The 25,899-nt window shown below is 39.1% G+C and overlaps 1 protein-coding gene across 8 annotated transcripts in view; it reads right to left on the reverse strand.

The window, feature by feature from the left end:
• LOC106689537 (uncharacterized) overlaps positions 1-25,899 on the reverse strand; it is a 99,241-nt gene that overhangs the window by 50,691 nt on the left and 22,651 nt on the right. For 4 of the 8 annotated variants that reach the window (XM_067048032.1, XM_067048035.1, XM_067048033.1 and 1 more), the window contains 6 exons: positions 24,622-24,690; positions 24,503-24,545; positions 24,238-24,373; positions 10,644-10,681; positions 10,464-10,565; positions 10,217-10,387 (listed from right to left, as the gene is read on the reverse strand). In XM_067048032.1, coding sequence (XP_066904133.1) covers positions 10,217-10,387; positions 10,464-10,565; positions 10,644-10,681; positions 24,238-24,373; positions 24,503-24,545; positions 24,622-24,632 — 501 coding nt within the window. In that variant the 5' untranslated portion in view covers positions 24,633-24,690. Of the gene's footprint in view, positions 1-10,216; positions 10,388-10,463; positions 10,566-10,643; positions 10,682-24,237; positions 24,374-24,502; positions 24,546-24,621; positions 24,691-24,854; positions 25,803-25,899 lie in introns of those variants that run through there. The other 4 variants (XM_067048036.1, XM_067048031.1, XM_067048037.1 and 1 more) reach the window with 3 other exon arrangements.

The following is a 25,899-nucleotide window of genomic DNA, read 5'->3' on the forward strand; positions in this document are numbered from 1 at the left end:
GATATTGTAGGGGAAGAGGTCATGGGTTTACGTCGAAGGGTAAATGTGATTTGGTGGGATTTATTGGAATTTATTTGAATCCTCCAGTTTTGGCACCATTCTTCAAGGGTGTTGATGTGGGATTGGAGGGTTTGGGATACAATGTAAGGATGTTCACTGACAATAGACATGTGTCATCGGCAAACGTGGTGAGGATTGTGTTAGGATGGGTTGGAATGTCAGCTGTGAAAACTGTATCACCAGTGTTAAAATCATAAAGAAAAGAAATACATTTATCACTGTTCAAAAACACTATATTTAAAACAACTGTACACACATATAACAACTTAGAACCACTAGAACCAAATAGCAAATATTGTATATATTCCAACAGTGTTACCAAGTAGCAAATATTGTATATATTCCGACACATCCCCTAACAATATGAGCGGTCTAGCAAATCATAATCATAGGGCGAAATGCCTCAAACTTTACTCTACATAACGCCTTAGTGAATAAGTCAGCTAAATTAAATTTAAAACTTTTATCACACACCCAGTAGTTGACGTGGAATCAGTGTGATCTCCAGCCCAACCAGAGCCGGAATAACTTGTCAGCACATCACAATTATTCATTGTAAACTTTAAGTTCAAGTCTCCAGTATAGTATAAGTAAATCAAGACTCGAAGAGCGTACTTGAAGTAGGTCTGAGTACTACAATGTTGATATCGACTCTGGTAATTAACAGCATACATCACATCAGGTCTAATTAGTTACTTTGGAGATATAAGATCATATGAGATGTAAGAGCACCAATCAAATTCCGGTAATTTTCACATCCTTCATTATCACCAGGCTCTAGTTCCAGGCCAGTCTCTATGAGGGTGGCTTTATTTTTCGAATATAAAATCCTATATTTCTTTGCCAGCTCTTCAATATAACTCTTCTGTAGCATTTTCATCACTCCCTTTTCTCGATTGTAATCCATGTCAATAACAAGATACTTCTGAACTCCCAAGTCTTTCATCTTAAAACTCTTCATAAGTACAGGTTTGATCTTTTCAATGGCTTTCAAATCAAGCTTTCCCACAAATCAATAAATTATCAACAAATAAGATACAGAATATTTCAGCAGTTGGATTACAGTACAAACAATTTTGTAAAATTTACCATGACATAATCATTAAACCGTTTAGACAACTTCCGATCACGTTTAGGCCTTTCATTCTTATCCTTTTCATCTTTATCAGACTACTTGTTTTTCACTTTCACATGGATAATCTTGAGTTTCACTATCTTCATTGTTACTCTCATCTTCCATAGTAATACAATCAGTATCCTAATTCCTTTTACAGCTTTATCATCTAGAGGTGGTACGTTTCTCTTCAAGCACATGAAACACTTTACTTCCATACATTTTGAGATTCTTGAAGCTAGGTTTTCTTCCAAAGAAAATATCATATGGGGTGAATCGATTTACAGTAAATCAGGCTGCCATTACAATCTCTGGCCAATATTTTCTTTCAGTTTTATCTTCTTTTCTCAAACATCTTACTCGATCCATAATTTCACGATTATATCTTTCAGCTACTCCATTTAGATCATGATTGTACGCGATACATGGAAAAATGCGAAAACTTTATGCGAAAGCTTGATCTTTGGCCAAATCATAAAATTCTTGATTGATATACTCTTTTCTATTGTCGCATCTCAATTCTCTTAAAGGGCCTTGACCATAATTTTTTAGAACATTAAAATATTCCACAAATTTTTCATAAACTTCAGATTTCTTTTTGATTGGGTAAACTCTTACAATCCTTGAGTAATCATCAATGAAACTCACAAAGTACACATTATACCCTTCAACATCTAAAAACTTTACATCAGTATGAACAATCTCACCACAATATTTGGCTCGCCTACGTGTTCTATCATACTTAAATTTGTCAATTTACTTTCTATACAAATTTCACAGATTAGGTATATACCCTCAAAAGAGTGAGGTAAATCTTCCAAATATTTTTCTTGACACATAATTTTCAAATCATTAAAATTTACGTAAACCAGAACTCTATGGAGGTGCTCTTTTATAGATCTTTCATTAGTCAACAAGCTTTTTGCTGAAATGAAATCGTTTCCATCTTGAATAGTACATCTCACAGAATACAAATTATTTTCACATTCACATTGAATTAATAAATAGCCTTTCTTGTTGAAGATTTGACAAATATCCTCAACAAAAACAACTTTTTTGCCCAGTTTTGTGATAGCACTAACACTCAACAGGTTTCGACTAAATCCAGGAACATAATAAACATTTTTGTCAGCTATAAACTCCTCATTGAATTATATTTACAAAGAATATTTCCAATTTTTGTTCCTCTGACAATATTGTTATTAGCCAGCTTTATCTGGTCAAAGTCCTATTAGTCTACTGGTAAAAATACTTATCGGAACTTATAACATGACCTGTACAGCCACTATCAATTAGCCAAATAATTTCCTAATTTTACTTCCTTTAAACTTTTGAAGCATTAATATTCACATGAAATGATATAATATTCTACATCACCACTATCTCCAGATACTCCTGTTGCTCTAGAGAATCTTCCTTGCCCATTTGATTTACGATCCTAGTTGAAATATCTACGACTTTTCCCAAAATTTCCACCACTATTATACCTTGGTCCTCGTTGTTGATCTTGATCTCGGTTACCATGGCCCTCCTTGGGCTTTGACCAACAATTCTTTCTGATATGGCCTCGTTTTCCACAATTCCAGCACTCTGGCTTCATTGAATCTCTCACCTTGGTGCCTAATTTGAGCCTTGAAAGCATGCGATGCTAATTCCTTGGCTTCATCTTTCTCTTCACGCTTGTTGGGTCGAAGGACGCTCCACCTTTTTCACCTCTCTCCACGTCACCAAGTTTCTCGGGAATGTACTCAACAGTCCGATTTTCCTCTGGGAGCACATCTAATCCATTGATGAGATGCCGGCAGCTCTCTGGTAATGTCATGATTAACAAAGTTAATTTTCGTTAGCGAGAGGTATCACCACCAGCCAATCACAGTTCATTGACTTTCTTATCGAAGTCCTTGAAAAATTGGTCAACATCACCGCGCTCATTGAACTTCATCGAACTCAATTGTTTCTCGATAAGTAGTTCACTTCACTCTTCTTCAAATACATAGCATCAAGCTTCTGCAGGATTTCTTTGGGTTTTCCAATCTCGCCCATTACTGACACATCCAACGCAATTGACATGTAGTTCATCACTTTGTCAATTTGATCATTCCATTCGCATTGACTGATATCTTCAGGTCTCGATGTATTTTCGATTCGCCACACATTTCTTTAATTTCAACAGTCGCAGGAACTTGAAACGCCAATTATCATACTTGATGTTGTTATTCAGAACTGGAATAATAACAGAATCACCACAGCTCGATGCCATCTTGGTTGATTTCGATCCTTGTTTGGTATCAGCAGCAGAACAGATAAGGAAGTTGAACTCTTGCCCACTTTCACAATAAATACAACTTTAAACACAGATACGTCTAAACAATCCGAATACTTTTGTATTCGAATATTTGAAATATTATTTCAATCGAATAAAAAAATAGTCGAATGAAAAATTAGTCGAATACAATTTTTTTTTTTTTAAATTACGCTTAATTTTTACCATTTTTGATTTCTAACATATGAGGTTCCCATTACACATTTTCAGACGAGTAGAAAACGAAAATGCTATCGATTTTAAGATCGCGCATCGAAATATTTTAATTTTTCTGATTGCTAATATATTAGGATCCTCTTATATGTTTCTCAAGACACGGAACACGAAAATGCTATCGATTTTAAGATCGCGTGTCGATTTATTTTAACTTTTGAGATTTCCAATATATTAGGGTCCTCTAATATGTTTCTTAAGTCGCAGAAAATGAAAATGCTATAGATTTTAGGATCGCATATCGATTTATTTTAACTTTTCTGATTTCTAATATTGTAGGGTCCTCTTATATATTTTTTAAGATGCAGAAAATGGTAATGCTATTAATTTTAAAATCGCGCATCGATTTATATTTACTTTTCTTTCGGTTCGTTCTTATATTATGGTCTCTTTATATAAATATTAAGCCATTTGTATGTTTTCTGCATCTTAAAAAAAATCAAAAGGACACTAATATGTTTGAGTTATAAAGAAAAGAAAGTTATAATAAATTGATACGCATCCATGCGATCATAAAATCGACAGCATTTTCGTTTACTGCGTTTTAAGATTCATACGAGATGACCCTAATATATTATAAATCAGTATCTTACAGTACGCGATCTTAAAATCGATAATATTTTCATATTTTGCATAAGCCAAAACATGTAGATGGACCCTAGTATGTGAGAAATCAGAAAACTTAAAATAGATCGATATGCGAGCATACGAACTTAAAATCGATAGCATTTTCATATTCTGCATACCCGAAACGTAAAAATGGCCTTATACAAAAAAATAGGTCTTCTGTTCTTTAGTACTCTTCTTTTCTTTATTCTTGTAGAAGCAGTTTTCTTCTAGATTATTTATTTTATTGCAAATTCCTCAAGGTTTGTTTCCATCATTTTGACGATATTGAGACTTTATATGGCCTGGCTTACCACATTTGAAGTACTTAGCTTTCTTTCCTTCAGTATTGAAAGCAACTTGAAATTATCCTTCTTATACCTGTCCTCTTCTTGTAGCAGTCGAGATTTCAAGTTCTCCAGAGGTTTGACTCCTTAAGGGTGGAATCTCAAACCGAAGAGAAATCCTTGTATTGATCAGCTAGTGATGATAGGATTTTGGTCATGATCATAGAATCAGATACAGTTTCCTTGAAGTTTAACAATTGGAAAGCAAGATTTTGTATGGCACTTACATTATTTATCAGTGTTTTGGACTTATCATACTTGTAATTAAAGAATTCTGCCAGCACTTTACTATTTAAGTTGTCTGTATCTTTCTTAAAAATGTTCTTCAGAGTTTCAAACTGGCTCTTCGATGTTTCTTTATCTATTAGATGAATTTTTATTTGCTTCTCACATGTTCCCAGGATGAATTGCCGAGCTCTTGCATTCTTTGTCTTCCATTGCCTAATAGTGGTATCAGTGGTATACTCGGTCAGGGTGTCGTTACCAGCCACTATATCCCACAGCTGCTTGGTTTCGAAGGTAGTTCTTAGTTCGATATCCCATAATTGGAAAGTGTGCCTTTCAGGTTGGTAATGCTGTTAATTTCGTCGGTATCTCGGTCACACATCTTTGCACGGTGTTTCCGATACACATAAATTATTTTCATTTCTTCAGTTTTCAGGGGCTCTTGCACAGTAATCAACGATTCCTGTGGTATACGGTACACTACCATCCCAATTTTAAGGTTGCCCATTTAATCGGGAACACTGAGATTGTATTAAGTAACTCTTCTGGGTTTCTCCTTCTTAATTATGTCCCTGGCTTTGGCCCATATCTTCCTCCGTGTCATACAATTAACGGCGATATTACTCTACTCAGTCCCTATATCATGGTAATTCTTTCGACGTCCCCGCAGTCAAAAAATAATCTCAATACGAGAAAACCCCGTGACCGAGTGTATGGAATGATTGTATGCTGCGATCGCTCGTTCCATCGCTTCGTCTGGCTCTAGCCCCTTTTCTTAATGATATACCGTTTACGCTCACAACGGATGCAAGTGAATATGCTCTAGGAGCGGTGTTGGCACAGGAGACTGAAGAGGTCCTGTAGCCTAAGCCAGTTGGCGTCTCACAGAAGCGGAAGCCAGATAGAGCGCCACAGAACGGGAACTTCTAGGAATGGTGTGGGCTGTGAAGCATTGCACCAATGTGTTTGGAACCAGGCCCTATGCGTTTGGAAGGCGTTTAGTCTACACTGATCATAGACCGTTGCAGTGGGTAGGGAAATTGAGAGAGTCATCCGCGCACATCATTAGATGGAAGGAGATCCTTAACCAGTATAATATGGACATCACATGCAAGCCTGATAAAGACAATGTTGTTACTGACTGGCTTTCAAGGGCAATAATGGTCAATGCGAGGATAAATCAGGGAGAAACATCTGGACATGCTAGCAAACTAGCTATGGCGTACCCAGTGAAAGAGAGGTCAGCAGAAGCGGTGTTAAGAGCCCTACGCACATGGTTCCAGTTTTATGTAATTCACGGCGTACCGGATAAAATCTCGTAAGACAGTGAAAGAGAGTTTGACAACGCAAGCATCAGGGAAGAGATAAAAATCTTGGAGTTGGTCTGGCACCTTAACGCCCCAGGTCATCCAAAGAGCCGAGGGAGTATTGGAAGGCTCCACAGTCCCTCAGTGACCACCTGCGGGTATATCATTTAGAAAAGGAGCTAGAGACAGACGAAGCGATGGAACGAGCGATCGCAGCATACAATCATTCCAAACACTCGGTCACGGGGTTTTCTCGAATTGAGATTATTTTTTCACTGCGGTGACATCGAAGGAATTACCATGATACAGCGACTGAGGAGAGTAATCTCGCCGTTAATTGTATGGCACGGAGGAAGGATATGGGCCGAAGTCAGGGACAAAGTTAAGAAGGAGAAACGCAGAAGAGTTACTAAACACCATCTCAGTGTTCGCGATCTAATGGGCAACCTTAAAATTGGGGTGGTAGTGTACCGTAAAGTGGAAACTAATAGGGGCAAAGATCTGCAGAGGTACGAAGGCCCAGTCAGAGTGGTCACAATAAGAGAACACAATATTGTCACCATAGGAAGCTTAAAAGAACTAAAAAAGATAATAACAGTTCACTCATAAGAATTAAAGCTTCCTGCAACAGCTTTATCATGATATATAAGATTGTACTCACCTCCCTTCCAGAGGGAAATAATATAAAGTTTTTATTTATTTATTTTTTTCATTTTAGGAACTTAATAAGAACATGTGTGTAAATATCAGTGATTCATAAGAAATTGTGTTGGTTTTTGGTTTTGTCTATTTTTTTTTTGCACAGTGTTGTTATTTTGAATCCTATTTCTTTAGTTTTATTGTATTTGTATCTTTATTATTGCAATTTTATTTTAATTGTGTTTCCATCTATCTTGTTTATTGTTATTGTATTTTTATATATCTTTTTCCTTTGTATCTAATAGAGTTTACGAGGATTGTTCTTAATCTGGTGGGGGGAAGCGTTATGGACTGTCAGCTGACAGATCTACATCAGCTGATCTTCTCCCAGCTGACCGATTGTATATTTATAGACGGACAGGCTCCGCAAATAGATAATTTAGGAGGCCCCTCACCTCCGGATTTAAAAATAGCACCTTTTTTAGAATGGATATCTCATAAGTAACAAATAAACATAACAGGTAACCTTAAAATACCAAAGGTAGTAAAAGGTAAGACCCAACACGAATTACTTTTCTTTTTCACAGTAATGCACCTATTAACTCATTTTTTCTTTCTGTTTTGGAGGGATCGGGGAAAAAAAAAATAATAATAAATAAATAAATAGATCAGTCTTTGAGAGTACTTTAGGCGTTTCATTTCATACTCCTCTCTCTCCTATTATTTTTGGTTTCACACAAGTGAAAGATAACTTAAATATATATTTATATAATTTTTCTCACTTATTATTTTTATTATTATCATTTAATGTCTAGCAATATTTAATATTGCACTCTCTCTTATTATTTTTGGTTTTACTCAAGTGAAAGATAACTTATATATATATATATATATATATATAAACATTGTGGCGGTTCATTAAGGATTTTTGTTCTTTAAATTTTCCCTAAGAATGATTCATTTTTGTATTCACACATAAATAAAGACTTATTATTATCATTATATCTAATATGTTCTTATATCACCTAATATTATCTTACTTTAATATCGTTTTTGCGACCGTGTTTATACACGAGTTACATATCATAAGAAATCAGTGAAGACTAAAATGACTTTATTCTAACATATTTACAAGAACAACATGTTACTGTTACTCAGTCTCTATCTTCTTACTTCTCTCTTGCTTAGCTATCTAGTCTAGGAAATATATATGAACACTTGAGAAGAGGGGGTAGGAAAAATAGTGAAATAGGAGAAGGGGTTTTGACCAATCAGATAATTTTAAGAGACTAGGTGGGGGTAGTGAGCCTATGAAATTTGAGAAGTAAATATCTGGAAGGGGGGAAAAGGCGTGGCGAGAAGTTCGGAGGTCAGATTTCTAAGAAAGGGACCATGACCTAAGACTTGTGTGTACTGACTTACATATGTTAACCATAAAATAGTTTGACTGATGCAAGTCCATTGTGAGATGACAGCATGTACTTGCCTAAGTGTCAGCCCTTGCTATTGATATAGGATTCTAAGGGTTGAAAGGGATACTTGAAAGGGCTGTTAGAATGGTCTCAAGGGCCTTATGGACACGTAGTTGTTTTTATTGAGTTTCTTTTATTTATAAAATTGTTAGGAGAAAGTGGACATATGCAACCATATGTCTAAAGTGACTTAGGTTCAGTTGGGCAAGGGGCAATTGTTTAAATTTATAATACCGGTTCCTTAACTCACGGGTTCCACCACAAGCTCATTCAGCCATTCCTCATTCAGAATGGTAAGACACACACCATTCTGAATGACGTACATTTTATTATCTTACTTTAATATTACTTCCCGTCTTGCTTCCAAATGTAACGTCATTTATTAACCATCAAATTCCTCCAATCCTATATTTTGTTTATACCCCGCAGCCACCTCAAGCTTTCCGTCATTCATAAAGGTATCTTATTCAGTTCATTATTTTTCTTAGTATGTACTGTATTTTTATAATTCTCTTTTATTTACTTTTTATTTGTTATTATTTCCCCTTTTATTAATTGCGTAATACTTATTTATTTATACTTTTCAGTCTACATCTTATTTTTATTTTATTCATTTTTATATAAACTTTCACATATTTTAAATCATGTTTAGCCACACCTTAGGTTACTTCTATTTCATGCTATCTATTCTCTTACTTAGTTACAATATTTTAATTTTTGTAATTCTTTTAGCCCTGACGAAACCCTGCAAAGTGGGGCGATCGTTGGGTCACAATAAATAGTTTAATTACTATATAAATTACACAACCCCAATCAAGTAATATTCCCGTATATATCCTTATAATTGCATTTCCACAAAATTCAAGATTTTTACTGGGTAAGGATCACTTATATTTCAAGTTTAATTATTTTCATTTTTTAAAAAATATTTATTGCTATTTACAACTGTACATTATAATAAATTTAGTAAATCTGATCTAAGTTAAATTGGAGTGTTACAGGCGTGTAGAGAAACTACCCATTGGTAGCACTCTAATAAATTTTCATTTTTTAAAATTTATTTATTGACATTTATAACTATATTTACATAAAAATGGATCTAGTAAATTTGATGCTAGATTATAATGGTATGATACAGGTTTGTAAAGAAACTGCCTATTGGTAACACTTTAATAACTTCTACATTAGAAGGTCTCGGGGCCATCTTCTTTTCTGGTGCCGAGATGGATTGTTAGGATTGGAGGAAGAAGCAAGGTTAGAATCTAGTGGCTTTGGGTGGTTAGGGTGTTTATAATGGAAGGATCGACATCTGGGTCCACGTGGTGATTGCTAGATCGGTTACACACGGAACATTTAGGTTTTTATGGATGATTTTATTTGTGAGAAAGTAAAGGGCCTTGAGGGTTTTACGAAGGATTTCGAATTATAAAGATTGGATGTGAGAGGAATTCGAAGCTTTAGTGGAACCACAAAGCTCAAATACGTAAGTCCAGATAGACCTTATAATTGTCATGAAAATCAGTCTTTTGTAATTAATTGGAAGTTTAAATCGTTTGTCTAGTAAGTGGTGTAATAGTCGGAATCGACGTGCAGTTCCCTGTCTATTCAGTCTAGGTGAATTCATTGTTTTAATTTAAAAATTAGTTGAAATATAAGTATATCCAAAATGCCTAAGTGAAAGTATTTGACGAAATCTAATGGAATTTAGATTATACTCCTAGTACTATAATACTATAATACTAGACCTATTTTACATCATATCCAAATGAAGTAAGCCAAATAGTAGTTGACACCATAACGGGTGAGTAAGAGTAACATTCGTTTTTTAGTGAACAGAAATAAAAGGTACAGACTAGCACTAATGTAAAATAAAAATATATATTTATTTATTAATATAAAATAATGAATACCCTATCTATTTCTTCTTCAGCTCCTGACATTCTTTTGGTAATTTTCATAGTGTTTAATAAATCAGTGACTGGCTTAGCTTCTTGGGTAGTTCTAAGTTTTTGTATTAATCCTTGATCAGTTGGTAACGCAGAACTTCCGAGATTGTCAATTTGAGCTTGAAGATTACGTATCTAGGTATATAAAATAAAACTATGAAACATGCCAAAAAATTCATTAACAGACTATATGTGAAATTTACAAACTTACTCTACCCTCCAAGCGACCTAAAGAAGATGTTGAAGATGGTGATGTGGTGCGTGGTCTTTTCCCTGTTTTTTCACTAAGTTTACCATTTTCAATTATTACAACCTGCAAGTGGAATTTCAAAAAGTAAAATTAATTTTCTTAAACCAAACCCAAATAATAAATGAAAAATATGCGAATTACCTGCTTCTTTTTGGAGGATGTATCTTTAGAGTTTTCAGCTGTAGAAAATGATAGTATCAATTGTAGGGTATTTATTCATGTATAAATAAAATTGTGTTCATGATTGTTGTACTGAAACTTGTATATTGGTAAAAACAACAAAGCCGAGGTTTATTTATTTTAACAAATGAACGAGATTTGAATCTCAGTAAGAGCACAATGAAGAATATCTACTGAGAGAGTCAGTCAGATCTTGATCCTCCTTAGGTGACTGTGACCTCTATACTGGAAGATAAGCGCAAGCATTGCACAGCCAGCCATTGGGTTGTTTTGCTTGCTCTGTAAATCTAACATTGACATTAGTCTCGGGTCACTGTTGTATCTTCATCTGGTTTTCCCGCCAATATAGTTATGAGTAAGGGGAAAGGAAGGTTCCAAGTAGTGTTATGTGCTGTGTGCGGTTCTATTGCTGTCTGTTAATGTTATAATGTTGTGTTCTAGTTTTAAGCGTAATAAAATATGTATAATAACGCGTGTGTTATTTACAAAATCTGGACATTCCAATATAATAATTGGCGACGAGGATTAAAACATCATTTTGTTCAGTAATTGATATCAAACGGAATACCAACATTCACAATCTTTTCCAACCTCCGTCTACGACACAGTGCTACGTTTTTCATCGTAATGTAGGTATCTTTGTTTTAATTACACTTTACAATGGATGACAATCAATTCAAAGGTTTTTTAGAAACGTTCTCTCAGACACTTATTTCAAATCAAAAAACTCCTTGAGCAGTTGATAGCGGCCGGAGGCACCAATAATGGCAATGTTGTACCGTTTGAACGATTTGAGTCAACAGTGGAGAAATTCTCTTCATACCTCAAACTTTTTTGAAAACTACGCCGCTGTGAAAAACATTACCAGTGATACAAAAAAATCCCTGTTACTTCTGAGTTCAATAGGCCCTATCCAATATAACAACTTAGCCGCATTTCTAGGACTTGAGAGGCCGCTGAACTCACTAAATTACAAATCCCTTTCACAGGAATTTTCGAGGATATTGCTGCCCGCTGTGAATGTTGTTGTTTCTCAAAATTATTTTCTATCTTGCTACCAACAGGACTCTCAGTCTATTTCTGAATATGTTGCTATGCTTCGACGTCATTTATCAGATTGTGATTTTCATGTCGAATGCGCTGAATCTTACTGTAAGAAAAAAAATCTGGATATCTGAAATTTTGTGCGAGGAATCCGTGACGATTGGATCCGCGAATTAATATTACAAGCTAACATTACAAAGTTTGATGACATTTTTAAAAAAGCATTGACATTGGAAGCTTCGCGAATTCAAAGTAAACAAATGAGTAGCACAAGCTCATCCCTGACTCTCACATCGGGATCTTCATCTAACTCGAGTGACGTTAACAAAGTTTCGGGGCGTTCAAACATAGACAGAGCAGGTTCGCGTCCTCACCAGACCCAGACCCGGAACACCACTCCGAGCTCGCGTCGTCGTCCTTTGTTTCGTTCCCGGGATTTTTACCACACATTGGGAATTGAGAATTTATGTTCTCGGTGCGGGAAAAATTCCCATAAAGCAAATGACTCCCATATCGACCGAGAAAAACTAAGATCCACTTCATGTCTCGCACAAGGCCATGTTTCAAGAGTGTGTATAAAACCTTGTCTAAATCATCTGTTGATTCTAAGCAAATCGGACTTGAATCTGATGGAAGCCTCTTTGATCATTTAACCCAGTCTTACGGATGCAATGCTATTACACATGTCTCATCTAGCATAGTTGATATATATGAACTCAATCCCTGCTCAGGGAAGTATATCATAACTGTATCGCTCAACAGTTAACGTTTCAATGGAGGTGGATTCTGGTGAAAAATCCTCCATTCTGCCGGAAGACAAATTGCAACAGATTAACCTCAAAAAAGACCTGTTACCTGCGCATATTAACTTCAGTGCTTTTTCAAATGATATCGTCCCATGCAAGGGTAAAGTAAATGTTGCAGTAACCTATAAAAGCAAACGCATTTTAGCCGATCTATACACTATAGCCATGACGCACTTTTGGGTCGCGACTGGATTAGGAAGCTTGGACTAGAACAGATTGATGCAGAGATGTCGTTGAACATGTTCCTCATGATTTTACAGATTTCTACACCTTAAATGAGGTTGACATTATTAATGAGTTTCCTGAGGTATTCGAGAAAAAAATTGGGCGGGTCCCAAATTGCAGAATTTCCTTGGCGTTGCGGGAAAATGCCAAACCAATCTATACCAGAGAACGCACAGTACCATTTGCTCTTCGTGATCTAGTGAAACGGGAGCTTAACTCGCTTGAAAAATCAGGTATTATTACATCGTAGTTCACGGATTTTCCTAGGAGAAATGTCAACAAAACCTTCGACTATGCCTGATGAAGATTTTCGGAGTATGACTTATATCTTAACAAACACAAGTGTTCGTTTTTCACAACTGAGACTGAATATCTTGGACATTGCGTTTCGAGGAACGCTATCAGGAAAAACCCTCAAAAGATCCAGGCTGTCTCCGCACTACCACGTCCGCAGAATGTCGATGAAGTGGACAGATTTCTAGGTATGCTTACCTATTCTAGCTATGCTTCGTTTCCCTCACGAAATTTGCAAACTAAAGGGCACCGTTTCAAGTTGTCCAAGCAATGCGAAAATGCCTTCCTTAAACTTTAAGCAGAAGTGTGCAATGACAGAATTTTAGTTCGTTTGATCCATCATTGCCTTTTATTTTAAACACAGATGCTAGTCCGATGGAAGTTGCAGCAATTCTAAGACATTCTGTGTACCAACATGAAAAACCCATAGCCTATGCCTCTCGTACCCTCACACCATCAGAAATGAACTACAGGCAACTTGACCGGGAAGCACTAGCTATTGTGTTTGGAGTCTCCCGATTCTACAACTACATTTACGGGAAACATTTCTTTTTGCTTACTGATAATCAGCCACTTTCACGGATTTTTGGACAGAACCGAGCTATACCACAGATGACTTCAGCCAGATTATTAGATACGCATCATTCCTACCAGGATTTGATTATACAGTTCGATGCAAGACGAGCAAAGAAATTCAGAATTTGGACTGTGTATAAGGACACCTCTTCCGAATTCGAGTAAGACTGCAGACATTTCCATCAATGATAAAGTGAACCTTATTCATTTTGACTTAGTGTTCCATGTTTCTAGCACTTCAATAACAGCTGAGACCATCGCTGAGGCGACTTTTTTGGACCCGAATCTCCAGAAAATTATGAAGGATCTGTAAACATCATGCCGAACTCCCCTAACTCTATTTCACATGGAATCCTATTCAGGCTGGATAGTGGTTATCCCAAAGCGTCTTAGTCTTGCCATGTTGAAAGAAATCCATGCCACTCACGTTGGCATTACAAAAATGAAGCAACTGGCAAGAAGGTACGTTAGGTAGGAATTACAGGTGATTCGAAAGCTGATCAATCATCACCGAGCTTCCCCGCTTGGGGTTACAACTTTCGTTGTGTTTCCCTCGGCCCGTGGTTCCCAAAGTGGGTTGGGTCAGAACTCTGGGGTGCCGCAAGCGAATGCGACTAATAAAATGAAAAAAAAAAAATTGAAATAGCAAATATTCAGTTCATTCCAGCATTTGCTTTACACTGTCCTGTCTTCATTACCTCCCTTAATATATTCAACCGCTCTAAGGATAGTTGTGCAAACATTTTAATATTTTTGTAGCTCAACATGGGGGCCGCGAAACGTTTTGTAGCCCAACTATGGTGCTATTGCGAAAAAAGTTTGGGAACCGACCGGTTGGGAGCGGCATCGTTCACCTGTTTCATAATAAAGTACAAACTAATACTATTAGTCTTGTAGATTTATCTTAATTAAAGTACACAGACTTGTAAAATAGTAACTTGTACTTCAGTATTTTTTAATTCTTGTAATATCACTAATAGTCATCCCTATCATGAAAAAAATAAGTATTAGTATTATTTCTACACTTGTACTATGAACTAATACTATTAGCTTTCATTATGAAACAGGGCCCTGGTCGTAAGACATTCATCAGTTAATTAATTTAATAAAGTAAAGATTCAGGTAATCTTTTACCTATGACTTCTAAACGGTGCATACTAGTAAGAAATGTGATAAATTAAATTAAAGAACATTACATGCTTCCAATGAGTATAATATTTTAATAATTCAGTCAAGTATGTCCGTAAACTATATGATTTTGTTGCATAAATACTTAATAGAACCATGCCCAGCCTTTGAAGCTTAACTTCACAATCAGAGCAGGTGCTTTAAGGCCACATTACATGCCCCAATTATTAAATTATTGAGATCAGTCGACGCAGAAGTTAATGTTCTTTACCTTTTTCATTGTAGCTTTTTCGCTAGGGTGTATCGTTAAATTAATAAGAGTTTTTGAACCACAAAAAAATGTGTTTCCCTGAATATGTGATATACAATAATTATTGAAATTGTTTGCACATTTACTTACCTTCAGACAATTTTATAGGTTGGATTTTATGTATTGAGGACACAATCTCTTCCAGTCTATTTAATATTATAATTAAGAGTATATATATTTTACTAAAAAAAATAAATAAATTTCCTGAGTTGCGAGCCTATCTTCTACGCCACAACCCCTGATGAAGACCTGAAACTCAGGTCGAAACAACGGCATAAAATAAATAAATATGGTTTTGTTTATTTATGTTGTTCTTTGCTGACCGCACCCCCCAACAAACTTCTCCAATTAATAAATTTCCTGTTGGGTCTAGGTCACAAACTTGAAATTCCTAATCAGCACTCAAAAAACGATAATTGAATTAATTTTCAGAACTCTAAAAAGTTTCTCCAACCCTGACAGTTTTCTAAGCAGCATTCTTATACTTAATTTTTTTTTCTGACCTAGAAAAAATTAAAATAACAAATTAAATATACACAAATAAGAAAGGATGTATATCAGCTGACAATATCAATCTTGGTTTGCAAGTGTGGCATTATAAGATAAGCTGCCGGGTCCGCTGAAGGCGGTGTCATCGATGATGGCATGAGTCTGCCATGAGCGTCCTACGAATAGGGGGGAGCTATTCCGGCTGGCGATGATGAAGTGATGACTTTAGGCTGTAGAGCCAGAAGTCTCTCCCAAGACGAGAACATCGACCAAGGGAACAGTGCTCTTCCACCTCCCAGGTCTTGGTGGAGGGGTGATTTCTCGGAACAGAGGATTGGCACAGGCTTTCAGCCCATCAAAGAACTTGATGTTCCTACGGCCTATGAATTCTGGCACGGTTGGGAGTTGGAGCTCTACACAAATTTCTCTGTTCCTGGCCCGCTGGAGTGATGTTCCTCGTATTATTCGCCTCAGGAGGTTCTGGAAACTCTGTAGGTTGGTCAGTGTCGTTTTGTAGAGGTGTCTCATTAGTGGTGCACCATGGAGCAGCGTTGGACGAATGATGGCCTCATATATTTGTAGCTTCAGGCGCATTGAAAGTTGTTGTGACGTCAGGAGATGGTAGAGCCTAGGTCTAGGCTGCTACCATTGCATGCCGATGTTTGATGGCGACCACTGGCGCTGTGAAGACTATAAATAATAGAGGTCCAAACACAGACCCTTGAGGCACTCCGCAGGTGGTGGGGGATGGGGGCGACAAATCTCCACCAACCCTGACCACGAATGATCTATCGCTGAGGTAGTTCTCGACCAATCGGCACAGTGCGGCCGGAAACCTGAACTCCTCCAGCCGGCGAAGTAGCAGCGGGTGGGATACAATCTCAAAGGCCTGGCTACAGTCCAACGAGATGAAGGCAGTTGCGTAGTTGTTCTTCATTCGCTCGATGGTGTGAGCCTGCAACTTCACCAAGTGATGATCACACGAGACACCTCTTTGGAAGCCGGTTTGCTCGGGTGGTATCACAGCAGCCTCCCTGCAGTGATCAATGAGATGGTCGTGTATGAGGCGCTCAAAAATCTGTTCTTTGAGGAGGCTGATCGGACGATAGTGCTCTGGAGAGTTCCCCGTCTTCCCTGGCTTGAGGAGTGGCACCACGATCGCACGCTTCCAGGCAGTCGGGAAGTACGAGATCCTCATGGCTGAGTTGAAGATATTCAGCAGGTAAGCTTTACCCTTCCTGGGAAGCATCTTTAGTAGAACATTGGGGATCTCGTCAAGTCCTGAGGATTTGTTTCCCTTGGTGCGACGAAGTACCGACTCAAGACGGCCAAAGGTGGAGAAAATGGGCTTCTCGACGGGGCTCTGAGGTCTTCCTGGTGGCGGCGGAGGAGCACTAGTTGTCCTCTGAGCATCCCCTGCTGCATAGCTTGAGACCAGGAGGGCAGCCTGTTCACCCGTCGTCATCAGGTTATTCCCATCGGTGAGATGCACAGTCCTCTTGGTAACGAAGGTCCTGACCAGCCTCCAGAACTGTCTGGGGTCATCATGGGTTCTGCGAAGCTGGTCATGCCACAGCGCCGTCTTCCAATCCTTCATGAGTGATGCGATCTGCCGGGTCATTGCGTTGATGGCGGATTTCATGCAGTAATCCCCGGTGCGCATGAAGACATTGCGCAGGTTGTTTCGTTGGCCAATCAGAGCGAGGATGTGGTTCGGTGGCTTGCTGTTGGCGTTGGGGACTGGAGCGAACCTTGGGATGTTCCTATTGGCTGCCCTCTTGATGGTGTTAGTGATCCACTCAACTGCTGTGTCCACCTCGTCCGGAGTATGATATTGGCTTATGGCTGGTAGGTCTTCTAAAACGCTCGACCTATACCCCCCACAATTAGCCTCATGTAAAAGGTATTTGCTCTCAGGTGGTGTGACGAACTCGCCTTCAAAGGTATAGAGCACCGGGCGGTGGTCCGATGGTCCATAGGGCAACACCCGGCAGTCCGTGACATCATGCATGCTTCTGGAAAGGAGTAGGTCGAGCGTTGACGTGCATGATGGGCGACCTGCGTGCCTGAACGTTTATACCCCCGGGTGAAATAGTGCCAGCCTGGTCTTAGTGATGTAAGTTCCCAGCGGGTTATTGCTGCTATACAACCAGGCAGTGTGTCGGGCATATAGGTCACCCAGTACTATATGTCGACTTGTCGCCTGGGTATGTTGCAGCAGCAGCTTAACAGAAGTCAGGCCAGCCCTAGGCCTCTTGTATAGACAGGTGAAGGTGTAGCGCTGTTTGAAGCGGAGGTCGACCGAGACCAGGTGGGTTACCTTCGTGCTCCGGGGACAGACAGAGCTCTCGATACACCACATATCCCCGGAAGTAGATTCGTGACGATGTGGAGGTGAGCATCGTGTCCGTGAGTGCCATCACTGACGGTCGATGCTGCTGTAGTATCAATTCTATTTCAGCCTGCTTCGGTGAGAGGCCTCTGACATTATAATTTATGACCAGATGATCAGTCATAGTGACGCGCGAGTATTTTGCTCATCATATCTAGCAGCGTCGTCACCATACCCATCATCTGGTCCATACGGGCACATAATTGTTCTATCACAGGATTGTTGGAGGCACTGATCACCGGAGCAGGCTGGGCCGTCGGTTGTTGTTGTTGATTGGCTGGTGATCTACCTAGAAGCTCGGTGAATGCAACATTGCTCTGTACATTCCTGCTGGGGTGCTGTCTTCTGGATGGTACTGGTTGCACTGGTGGAGGTATCGGGTCGTCCTTCTTGGCTCTACGTTCCATGAGTTCGACTCTAGTAGGACAATCACGTGCCGTGGCCATATGACCTTCCTTGTTGCATTTAGTCGGTCCTGTCATAGAGCATAGGGTTAGCTCGTGATGTTGAGAGCACCACGGGCAAACCACGAGACTGTGACAATATCGCATGGTATGACCATATTGTTGGCATCGCTTACACTGCACCGGGGATCCATCCTCTTTAAGTTATACTTGATTAAACCTTCACTCTTCTTCTATCCACTTGGCAGCTCCTCCATCCCAGGAACTAAGAACTAAATCCAACGCCCTTCTTACAGCAAATCTTTTTCGAGGAACCATAAAGAATTTCCTAAAAAAATGTCAAGGTCCCCATGTCTATGTCGTCGAAATCCCACAATCTTTATGGTTTATGGTCATTTTTGGCAAATAAATCGCCATTTCATCCTGCATCAGTGGTATGACTTTATAGTTAGAGAAGCAAGAAGTTCAAATACAATCTACCAGAATGCAGCAGCTCTTGCCTCACCGAAGCTCTCACATTTACATATTATTGTATTTTATAAAAACATATCATTATTTGTATATATTATTAATTTTACTTAGCAATGTCAATTAAATAATAAATAAACGATGCAAAAAAAAAATAAAGCACGAAACTACCTCAAGCAAATAAGATAAGACAGCTTCTCGGTCACAGCCGTTTGAACTAGGCCTAAAAATAAGGGTCTTAAAGAACATGGCTCGTACTGGCTCGCCAGAAGAGCTACATGCTCTACCATCTCCTAAAATCGCCACAACTCTTACTAAGGCTGAAGCTGCAAATCTATAAGGCCATAATACGACCAACTCTGCTCTATGGTGCACTTCTGCTGCGTCACCTCTACCGAACACGCTTGGAAAGCTGCAGAGTTATCATAATTCCGTCCTCCGACGAATCGTCCGTAGAACTACTCTACAGAGGGCCAGAAACACCACCATTCACCATGAACTCCAGCTACCCTCTGTGCGGGAGTATATAGGCCGAAGGCACATCAAATTTTTTGATGGGCTGAAGGCCTGTGTCAACCCGCTCTTCAAAGATATCGCCCCTCCTCCAAGACCTGGGAGGTGGCAAAGCACTGTCCCCTTAGTAGACGTCCTCGCCGAGGGAAGGACTTCGGGCTCTGCAGCTTGAAGTCATCACACCACCACCATCACCAGCCGGAATGGTCCCTCTCCATTCTATGTAAGCCCCCAACAAGTATGTTACCAATGTGAAACCGCCTTCAGCGGACCCTGTAACTCATCTTATACTGCCATACGGCAAAAAAGTCAGTATGTAATTTGTATATATACTATGTATTATATTATATATCTGTAATTGTTATTATATATAAATAAAGAGGTTTAGGAAAAAAAAAAAAAACAGTGCTCGTCCGCTGAGCCCGTCAGCAGTTCCCGCTCTGGAGTGCCCGGCCGCATCCCTGGCGGGGACTACGCAACCAGCCCTGCGCAGTTGGCCGTTCAACAAACGACCGCCCGCAGCTAGCTGGCCAAACAACCGAGACCAGCATGCCGAAAGCTAGGGCTGCTACCCAGCCTGGTACTACCACTTCGATGGCCTCTGTAGAAGAGGCCACGAACAGTAGAGCAGACGCTCCGCCAACTTCGATGGACGGGGTTGAAGTATTTACACCCCAAAACCATGGTGAGAAGAGGCCCCCCACTGATGACAACACAACGTGGTCAGTAGCCAGTGGTAAAAAGGCTTTTCGACTCCGGGCTACCATCGACAAAACACCCAACTTTTTTGACCCTACGATATTTGATAAACTCAAAGAACAGAGGGAAGCAGCAACATCTAGTGAGGTAACCACGGGGCCCAAACCCAGGCCACACCCGCCAATCATAATCTCTCCCGCACTCTCATTGATGTCGGTGCGGGAAATGGTTGCAACGGTGAACGTGACACGTTTCACCACAAATAACTCCGCCAGGGGAACGAGGCTGTACCTGGTGTGGTGGGGACCATCAATACGAGCAATGTCCCAAGAAGACAGCCCCTCCGCACTGCAAGCACTGTGATGAGGACCATGTCGCCTCATTCAAAAATTGTAAGGCCCGCATCAAGTTGCGTGATACTGCGAGGGAAAGAAGACAGGGGACTGCACCTGCCCTAGCCGGAACTCCACCTCGACAGCCGACCCGCTTAGTAGAGAGGAATCTAGGCTTTACTGACATACTTCGTTCTTCAGCTCAGCCCACGTCTCAGTCACCTGCACCTACACTGCCTTCTACATCCTGCCGCCTGACTGTACACATTGTGCTCAATTATAACATCAGAGGCCTTCTGTCGAAGTTGGATGAATTTGAAATTCTCCTGCAGCAGTGCAGACCTTCGGTTGTTGCCCTGACTGATGTGATGCCCTGCAACATCATGCTACACTTTCGAGGGTATAATATCCACCGAGAGGCCTGCAACACAGCCAGCGTGCTCATTTTGACAAGAAGAGACGTCCCGTCGAGGCTCATCACTAACCCGATCGAACCGGCCGATGGCACGCACTTGGTAACGGTGGATGTGCGACTCAAACACCGCTACACATTCGTCTACAGACGCCCAAGGACATGCCTTACATCACTCAAACTACTGTTACAGCATGCCCAGACAAAAAGCAGGTATGTGGTCTTTGGGGATCTAAACGCCCGTCACACCGCCTGCCTGTGTAGCAGCAATAATCCCATGGGGACGTACATCACCAAGACCACGCTTGCTGTCTACCATCCTGGGGTACACACCTTCCGACACGCGGGCTTCCCATCGAGAACCTCGACACTGGACTTGCTCCTCACCAGGGACTAACACGGTCACTTATTGGCCTACGGACCTTCTAATCACTAGATAGTACTGTATCAGTTTGAGGGCACCCCAGCCACACCACCAGCGACCAAGTATTTCCTTCATGAAGCCGACTGGAAGGGGTAACAGGGCAACAGCGTTTATATCTCTTGATTGTAGTCAGGCCTTCGAATGTCTCTCCCATCCGCTTCTCATCCGCCGACTAGAAGACTTAAGTTTCCCGCCACTCTGTGCCGACTGATTGAAAACTATCTCAGCGGAAGGTCTATCGTCGTACGGGTCGGCGGGAGCTTTTTGAATCCTGTTCCTACCACCTGTGGTGTGCCCCAGGGCTCTGTGCTGAGATCAATACTATTCGTGATTTTCACAGCCCCGGTGGTATCGATCCAGCACCCGAAGGCAGTGGTTGCTGCCTATGTGGATGACATCGGCATCTATGCCTCCAGCATCAATGCTCCAACTACGCTGTCTCATGCACAAGAAGCGGCTAACACCATCGCTGCCGAACTCAAGCGGACTGAAATTAGACTGAATCCCGCCAAGACAGACGCTATCGTGATGTCATACCAAATAGGTAAGAAACCACTGCCTACTCATTTCAGGATTAAAAAGGTCGACCAACGGATTTCCATCTCCCTGCTCTATCTGGGGGTCACTATCGTTCGTCATCTCTCATTTTCAAGCCATGTTCGTGAGAGACTGAAGCTGGCCCGTCAAAAGAGTTATCAACTCTATCATCTGATAAAATTTCCACAGCTCTCGCTCAGGCTCAAGCTCCATATACAAAGACGTCATTAGACCGACTCTGCTTTACGGTGCGCCTCTGCTCAAGCACATGTACAAGACCACGCTCAACAGACTGCAGAGCTTCCAGAACTCTGTCATACGGAGGATTGTAAGAGGAACATCGTTACAGAGGGCCAGAAACACTGTTATCTGTGATGAACTCCAGCTGCCCTCTGTGCCGGAGTGCATTGGCCGGAGACATACATTTTTTTGATGGGTTGAAGGCCTAAACCAACCCGCTCTTTCGGGAAATTGCCCCTACACCACCACCTGGGAGATGGCAAGAACATGTCCCCTTGGTAAATGTTCTTACCGTGGGAAGAGGTTTGGGCTCTGCAGTCTAAATCTAATTATATCACCATCAGCAAAGCGGACCCTCCCCGCTCACCATTGTATCAATGCGCACTTGGCGCCTTCGACATTGCACATACAGTGTACAATTGAAATAAAACCTTAAAATACCCCTAATAAAAAATTATGCTAAACCTCCACCAACATACCATGTACCTAATTTCCTTTTTTAATGGAGGGTACGAAAAAAAAAGGTTAGATTTTCTAGAAACACGTCAAATTCTTTGGTAGTCTCTATGCGTCCTTCAATTCCATTTTTCCAATACATCATCCCATCCCACCTTCCTGCGAGGTGGCAGGGCAGGAAAGGTTCCATAAAACCTGTAAACATGACCCTATAACTCCTTTCTTCCGATGCACCCCCCCCCCTTCCCCTACTTTTTATTGTCTGTTTTCTTATTATTTTTAACATTATCTTTTGTCTTTAATATTAACTGTTTTATTTCTCTCTTCTATGCGTTATCAACATGAGGAGGCCCCTCACCTCCGGATATTTTCTAGTAGGACCATAGACAACGGACACATCACAATAACGAGATAAGTATTCCATCGTAACCTTAAAGTACCACGGGTAATACTCAACTTGATTTATGTAAAGCAACCATTAATTTATTGTTTTATTTAAGTAGTATTAAGTAAGTTTAATCTTACATACGTACTGCCCACATAATCGGGATGAATATTGACGATGCTCAAATCTCTACATATGCTGATAACATGAATCCAGACAAGACCATGTACCAGGCCCGACTCATCACTAACAATCTACGATATAAATATATCAACCCACAAAAAACTGACGCCATCACATTCTCATACCAGAAAACTCCTAACAGAGCACCAAAACTTAACGAACTGAATGTACAAACCAAGAGACATCTCACATACCTCGGCTTAAAAGTGGAATCACACCTCTCATTCACAGCATACATACAAAACATAGTGCAGATTGTCAAGGCTATATCATATTAACTCAAACACCTCATCTACATACCAGGGCTGTCTCTCAGACTCCAGACCACCCCGACAACTTGATTACTCTTTTCTAAGGGTTGTTGTGTCTTTTTCGAGGGTTCACATTTTTTTTTTTCATTCGTAAGAGATAATCTTGGATCCTCTTATAACTATGATATTCTGTAGTTTTCGAGCCTCTTATATTCTAAACAAGATTAAAATGTATAATATTCTTTTTTTTTCTACATGCGGGAAAAGTATTTTAATGATAATCAATATTTCCCATATTGAAATCCAAAATTCTTTTTCCGTTGTTGAGAAATTCTTTGCCATAGCTTCCGGACTCTCATTGCTACGACCGGATCATTCATATTCCCTAAAACTAGGCCCATAGTTCGTAGTTGCATTTCCCTCTGAAGGCCACAAAAGAAAGCTTTTATCTCTTCAGATTTTCATTTGGCCTATACTTGACTATTACTCATACTAAAACGATTAATAATGAACTTTTTCTCTTTCCATCATGTCCAGCACTATGATTCTTCGTGCACTACCTAAGTTCTTAGCTTTTATTAAGCAAGCCAGGCAGATATAAAACAAGAATCGGGCTCTAAAGGTTACCCTGTCATTCTTGCTGACATCAGAATATAGAAGAATGTAATCCTGTATTTTAATTCCCTCTTTTCTTTTCCTGTGTTTCTGTGATTTTCAGCAATTCTACTTTGGCAAATCAACAATGATCAACTCCTTACCCTTAAAACCTTATATATACCTAATAAGGTCAAGGGAATTTAACAATAATGACAGGAACAGAAATCTAATAGTTACCTTATATAGCTCCTTTAATTCCATTAATTTATACAAATAATGTAAACATGTGTTGGCTATTATTATTCGATTACAATAACTATTAAACTTCTGACATAGCAAAACTCTACAAAACATTAGATTACATAAATAACGTTTAAATTTGTAACCTGCCTTGGAGACCCCAATCTCGGTCCAGCCTAGTTGCGCCCTCTGCATACTGCCATTTATTCAACAAGACAACCTTATATCTGAATATCGAGTGTACATCGAATGCAAAGGAATAGAAACCGGGAGAGACAAGGCATGCCTGAAAAGCCACTAGAGATTATGAAAGTGTGAAGGCTTTAACAATAGACCTTTTGGATTTCAAACATGAACGTGTGTGTAGGAATTTTTTAAAAAATATTAAACTAAATTTAACGAACAAATCGATTACCATCGATTTTACAATCTTCAGTTCTTGAAACATCAACATTTCCCTGAAACAAAGAAGATAATTAGTTTTGTTAAAAAAATAAACTTTAACGTTCAGTAATTTACACATGATAATGTTACTTTGTGTTCATCCACCACTGTCATAAAAATTTTTTTCCTTATTGCTTCATTACCACCAAGTATTTCATTCTGTAATTATAAAATTAATGTAAGCTAGAAATAATGGGTGATTAATAGATTAAACTAATAATAAGGTTATAGTTTCTCTATTTTTAGGAACATATCTGGTTAGAGAAATCGAAAATTTTACGTACTGGCGTGAATTATAACTAAATTAATGATTCAGTATTCACCTTATTTCATAACCTAATGAATAATTTTCTAGCATAAACAGTGATTTCATACAGATGTCCGGGACCGAAATCTTTGATGGGCCTATTTATCTCATGGATTATAATTGAACAAACATTTTTGCATTTCTCAAAATTTTATGTTTTATCTTTTACTTATATAAATCAAACACAAATTACAAATTATGAATATTCATCGGTATTGGCACAACAGGAGCATGAATCAGTTCTCATACTATTACACATTTTATTCTTCTTGCTCCCTCAAGGAATCGTTAATCATTGATCCTAAATATTTAAATGCTTTAATACACTCAAATCGATAGCTCCCAATTATGTAGTGCCTTTGCAGATGGACTGTCTTCCTCTTGGTGTGGAGGATCTTTCTCTTATCCTCCTTAATGTCTAGGCCTACTCTTCTTCCTTCTATCTCAAGCCTTATAAATAATCTATGATGTTCTGTAGATTTTTAACTCATTAAATATTAATACCAATCTAACTAAATCAAATATTCATTAAGACTTCTTTTAAACATTTAATTATTTTAATACAAAATATAATACTGGATTATCTCTCTAGGAAGTCTGGTGAGTCAATTCTTTTAAAATTTTTTGAGGTTAATTACTTCCATCATTTGCAATAAATTATTATTTATTTATTCATGACAATTGTACAACGTTTCGGGACCACTGTCCCATATTCATGCACTATAAAAACCTATAACAATAATAAAATCTATATAACACCAATCTTCATCCTTATATATTTTATTTTATACAATAAAAATCACCTCATGATTTCATATGGGAAATCAACAGATTTCAGTATTACATTCAGTAAGCAACAGATTACTAAACTTCTTTTCAAATCACCCACATTATCAAAAAGAAATTGCAAAAAACTTAATAGATAGAGCCATAAACTTAACAGACAATATTTACACAAAAGATATACAAAACTGAAATATACACCATGCTAACAGAAAACTTCTATCCCAAAAGATTAATAAACAGACTATGGTACAATAAAATTAATGACAAACATACAA

This window comes from Halyomorpha halys, unplaced genomic scaffold (genome assembly GCF_000696795.3).
Source record: "Halyomorpha halys isolate HHAL.00 unplaced genomic scaffold, Hhal_1.1 Scaffold1389.1, whole genome shotgun sequence".
NCBI lineage: Eukaryota > Metazoa > Arthropoda > Insecta > Hemiptera > Pentatomidae > Halyomorpha > Halyomorpha halys.